At 39.4% G+C, this 5838-nt stretch overlaps 1 protein-coding gene across 10 annotated transcripts in view; it reads right to left on the bottom strand.

Annotated features, from left to right (window-relative positions):
• Map4 (microtubule associated protein 4) overlaps nt 1-5838 on the bottom strand; it is a 135304-nt gene that overhangs the window by 77514 nt on the left and 51952 nt on the right. For all 10 annotated transcript variants that reach the window (XM_021207323.1, XM_029542872.1, XM_029542874.1 and 7 more), the window contains exon 3: nt 1792-1854. In XM_021207323.1, coding sequence (XP_021062982.1) covers nt 1792-1854 — 63 coding nt within the window. The remainder of the gene's footprint in view (nt 1-1791; nt 1855-5838) is intronic.

Genomic DNA, 5838 nt, shown 5'->3' with positions numbered 1-5838 from the left:
AAAAAAAAAAAAAAAAAAAAAAAAAAAAAAAAAAAAAAAAAAAAAGAAAGTTAATTTTACAGAGTAGAACTTAGATTTACAAAAAATAGAACCTAGATTCTAATTACTCTGAGGTATATACATATGTACATTTTTTGGATTTAGGGGTGGTTCTGGAAGTTGAATCTAGGCCCTTATACGTGTTAGGCAAGTAACTATCACTAAACTACATCCCTGGGTCTTGTATTGTGAAGTAAACTTAATAAATCACCCAAGCTGGCCTACCCCAAAACTCATCCTATAGAGAAGGCCTCAAAACTTTTGCCTCACACTTGTGCCTCTGTCTACCAAGTACATGGGCTAAGCTCAGGTCACTAAATTCATCTTACACGGTTTCCTAAGGTTAGAAAATAGTCAGAGCTGGAGAAATGCCTCAGCAGTTAAGAGTACTTTTGGCTCTTGTAGAGGACCTGAGTTCTGTTCCCAGCATCCATGTGCTTGCTGGCTCACAACCATCTGTAACTCAACCACCTTCAAGGATCCAATACATTCTTCTGGCTCCCAAACACATGTATACTCATATAAGCACATAATATAAGTTAAATTAAAAAAAATAAAATAGGGCTGGTGAGATGGCTCAGCAGGGAAGAGCAGTCGGAGCACCGACTGCTCTTCCAAAGGTCCCGAGTTCAAATCCCAGCAACCACATGGTGGCTCACAACCATCCGTAACAAGATCTGATGCCCTCTTCTGGAGTGTCTGAAGTCAGCTACAGTGTAATTACATATAATAAATAAATAAATCTTTAAAAATAAAATAAAATAAAATAAAAAGGGTACATTTTAAGAAACTTGCTATTGCTAAAAAAAAAAAAAAAAAAGATTTTTGGAAAAGTTTAGAAGTGAACAACTCTATAGTGGTTAAAGGGAAGGCTTTTCATGGTTCAAGCATACATAAATTGAAAAAAGTACATTTTGTGCCTGCTTCCAATATACTGATGTGAGTCTAATTGCTGCACCCCAGAGTTAAGATAGGTTTCTGATACAAAGAAACATGTATTCATTTGTGCTAAAAGCCAAACTCATTTGGGTCAGCAGCATCAGGCTGATCACAACTGCAAATAAGTGCAGTTCTTTACAAGAACACAATGCATGGCTCTCCCACAGGCCCCTGAGAAAAGCCTTATATAACACAGCACATTCCATGTGCACAAACTCCCACTATGGCTCTGGCAATTTTGCTCTCTAGAAACACACCAGGGGTGAAGGGTAGGGTTCATGCTGTTTATGAGGTAAACCCTAAAGGAACTCAGTGCTGAAGACTATCAGAGCCTTAGTCTGGACTGGAAGTCAGAAACAAATCCCAAAAGTTACGTGGAAAGATAAAGGGAGAGAAAAAATGAAAGAAAAAACACAAAGCAAACCACTTTAATTTATGGTTGTGAGTTTTTCTTTTTTTAGTACTGACGTTTGAAGAAACTAAGTGCAGAGCACATTCAGGTTGGAGACTGCCTATGGGGTGCAGGGAGTAGGGAGCAGACAAAGGCCTCTCTTAGCACAAGGTGATAGCTTTTCTGCATCTGTGAGGAGTTCTTTTAAGATCCATACAATTCTTGTGTGGTTCACTTCCAATAAACGTTCAAGGACTACGAAAACAAACTTGTTTCTTTCTACTGTTGAGCAATGTCATGGGTTTAAACATGACTATTGAGAGCAGCAATGTTCTCAGAAATAACGTACTTTCATTTATAATACTTGTCAAGATGTGCACTGTGGAAACTCTCACACCTGAGGAATTCTAGAGACCTCTTACCTGCAGTGTTCTCCATTCCATGATCACCATTGGCTAGGAGTGTTGGTTTAGAAGTTGGGATACCTGGAAAATTACAAAGAATAATTACTAATTGTAACACAAAGAAAAAAATTGACTATGGAAATTGTGTTACTCTTTGTAGTACTAGCTATCTTTGTCACATCTTTGTCAATCTTTAATAAAATCAAACACATTAACCGCAGTCCCACTCACACCTATCACCACAAGGAAGACCATTCTTTTTCTCTTTTTTAGATGTATTTATTTTATGTTCATGAGATGAGGTGTGTGTGTGTGTGTGTGTGTGTGTGTGTGTGTGTGTGTGTGTTGCCCAAGAAGGGCTTCTCCAGAAGCTGCCGTATGTGTATGAAGTCACCAAATGTGAATATTGGAAACCAAGCCCCCAGGGCTAATCTAGAGCAACAACAGATCTTAGCCACCATCTTTTCACCCTGAAAAAGTCCTAAAAGGTTTTGTTTGTTTGTTTGTGGGGTTGGAGATTCAGACAGGGTTTCTGTGTAGATTTGTCTATCCTAGAACTTACTCTCTGACTCACTGCCTTGGGATCAAAGGTGTGCACCACCATTACCCCAGTACTAAGTGGTTTTGCTCTATAAATTGTCAAAGATTACTAACATTCTATTTTTTAAAAATTCTCAAAGTACCTAGAGTTAAATAAGCATGTCTCTTACGTGAAAGGATCCAGGGACTTAGGACACTCCTCCAATAGAAGCTTTAGAACACCATTACTGCTCCTGGACAAAAAGACTATATAGAGGCTACCAAGAGTTTTCCAAGAGTTCTATTTTGTTTTGAGACAGGGTCTCAAAACAGTCATATAATCCAGTTCAGCCACAAGCTTGTTTGTATAATATATATGAAGTCTGCATAAAACAGGGCACTGTGGTACACCCAGAATGTGAATTATTAAGTTCATGATATTCTTCAACTACAAAATAAGTTTGAGGCAAGCAGGGTATGGTGGCGCACACTTTTAGTCCCAGCACTCAGGAGGCAGATGCAGGTAGATTTCTGAGTTCGAGGCCAGCCTAGTCTACAAAGTGAGTTCTAGGACAGCCAGGGTTATACAGAGAAACCCTGTCTCAAAAAACCAAAAAAAAAAAAAGTTTGAGACCAACCCTGGTTATATGCAATAGGGCCTCTGAAAATAAACCAATTAAAAAGTAGGTCCAGAATTTGTGGTTTTTGTAAATTGTTACCTAACTGTTCAGCATGCTTTGTTGAAAAGACTATCTGTACCCTATTGTATTCCTGATGCCAATGTGTGACTGTGTGGAAAAGCAATTGACAATGTTTCTTGTTGGTCTTTGTCTAGCCTTGTTATTATGTTAGTAGTGGGTTTTTCCAGGATGTTGTGTGTGCATCAAATTCAGAGCTTTCCACTTTTATTGTTTTGCTCTTAAAAATTTACTGTTTAGCTTAAAATTTTTATTCCACCTTTAATCCCTGCACTCGGGAGGCAGAGGCAGGTGGATTTCTGAGTTCGAGGCCAGCCTGGTCTACAAGGTGAGTTCCAGGCCAGCCACGGATATAAAGAGAAACCCTGTCTCAAAAAACAAAAACAAAAACAAAAAACAAACAAACAAAAATTTATTCCAACCCTGTGCTTTCTATTCTGTTCTTTTCCATGGATTTTTAAGTCTAGTTATTCTGACATCACATAAGCTTGGTAACAATTGATTTTCTTTCTGAGCAGGATCTTTCAGTCTTGGAGGCCACAGAGAATGGACTCCTCCCTGATGACCAGCTTTGGACACCCTCAACCTGGTTACACGCTTATATTAAGAAAGGGAAAATCTGAGCTGGGCATGGTGGCGCACACCTTTAATCCCAGCACTCGGGAGGCAGAGGCAGGNGGATTTCTGAGTTCAAGGCCAGTCTGGTCTACAAAGTGAGTTCCAGGACAGCCAGGGCTATAGAGAGAAACCCTGCCTCGAAAAATCAAAAAAAAAAAAAAAAAAAAAAAAAAGAAGCTAACACTATTAAAATACAAACACAGGCTTTTCTTTTGGAAGGTAACAAACACAGTCAAGCTCTCCCATGTAAAAAGCAGACATCTTTGATAACTATTTTAATTGAAAAGACTACTCTGTTATTTCCGAAGAGTAAAAGAAGCAAAGTATATTAGAGTAGAATTAGAAAAAAGAGATAAAAGGGTGAAGAGATAAGTTCCATTAGATATGCATACATAACATGTGCCCTGCGCATCCTTCACAGAATGTACTATCCTTTTCCAGAGTGGTGCCAGATATGTCCCACCCACACTTGGCATACGGCCCTCTTCCTCAAACAATGAGCACTTAAGATTCATCATCCCTAGCTTAAGAAACGGTACATATTTTCTAAAAATCTGTTCTCTTTTAAAATATAAATTATTTAAAAGAAGGAAATTTTACAAAAATTTGGTTCTTTTTTTGGCCATGAAAGTGGTGAAACTACTTTATAATCTGATAATAGCTACTGTGACTAAAGGGTAGAAAAACAGAAAATCTCATTTTAAATGATTGAAATAAAACTTCTGAACAGTCAGACAACTTATCACCTGAAAAATACTAACTTGCCAATTTATTATCAGTATTTAATTCATAAAAGAAAATAAAAACATAAAATGAATATAACGAGTACTGTAACATTATTTAAAACAGCTAATGTCACCATAGAGTAAAATACCACTGAAAAGCCAGAACATAGGCAGGGAGGGCAGAGGGTGGGAAAGAGGCTAGTATGGCAGATAAGCATTATGCAGACATACATTCTCATCCTCCACTTCATCCTCCCTCCCTTCCCACTCTCAAGTAATCAGAAAATAATATGAAAGTAACATCACCAGCAAATGTTAAGGGAAAGGATAGGACACAGGATACACAGAGAAAGAGTTTTACAAAATCCTCTCGCAGATAAGCATCTTAAAGAATTTAAGTGAGGTTAAAGAGAACAACTTGGATGTTGTACGGATGCATTGCCTGTCTACTGCCTATGGCTTAGGCAGGAATTAAGAGGGTAGGACATCTGGGAAGAGAATTCTGGATAGAGCCAGGTAGGAGATTCACCTGTAAGATGTGACGAAACGGACACATGGTACCTGAGCACAGGTAATCAGGCACATGGCAGAATGCAGGCTGGAATAAATAAATAAATGGATATTTTAAGTTATATCTGTCAGAGAAGAGCCTAGCTATATGGCCAAGGTATTTGTAAATATACTTTGAGACTGAGTCTTATTTCTGGGAGCATGGGACTGGGAGGAAGAACCAGGGTCTAACTTCAACAAAATAGCTCCCCACATTGGGCACCAGAATGTTGTAGAATCAGGGCTGACCTTAACTCCAATTGGCCAACCCTCAAGGTCACCCTTTCTTGACTCCTAACCCTTGGTCTTTCTCCTCTCTCCACCTGCTCTTACTTTGCTCTTACTTAGTTCGTGGTTCTCCTCCAACCCCAAGCCCAGAATCCCTAAACCCCACATATGTCTCTTCTGCCCAGCTATTGGCTGTCGACATCTTTAACCTCCAATCAGGGATAAGTTGGGAGTGGGGGAAGCAAGGTCACATAAACCTGGATCTACATTCTGTCTCTGGTTGCAAACAGTATTTAGCACAACAAAAGATCAAACCTCAACATTTATTTAAGTATTTAAAAACAGCAGAGGGCTGGAGAAATGCTTCATTGGTTAATGCCCTCTATTAATCTCAACAGGTGCCAGGAATGTACATGGTACCCAGACATATGCAAGCAACACTCATACACCTAAAATTAAAATTAAGCTGGGCGTGGTGGCGCATACCTTTAATTCCAGCACTCGGGAGGCAGAGGCAGGCAGATTTCTGAGTTCAAGGACAGCCTGGTCTACAAAGTGAGTTCTAGGACAGCCAGGGATATACAGAGAAACTCTGTCTCGAAAAACAAAAAATAGGGCTGGAGAGATGGCTTAGCGGTTAAGAGTACCGACTGTTCTTCTGAAGGCCCCGAGTTCAAGTCCCAGCAACCACATGGTGGCTCACGACCATCTGTAATGGGATCTGACTC

Source organism: Mus pahari, chromosome 10 (genome assembly GCF_900095145.1).
Source record: "Mus pahari chromosome 10, PAHARI_EIJ_v1.1, whole genome shotgun sequence".
In the NCBI taxonomy this organism is placed as follows: Eukaryota; Metazoa; Chordata; class Mammalia; order Rodentia; family Muridae; genus Mus; species Mus pahari.
The sequence above is the reverse complement of the archived record's forward strand: the minus strand, read 5'-3'. Positions and strand labels throughout refer to the sequence as shown.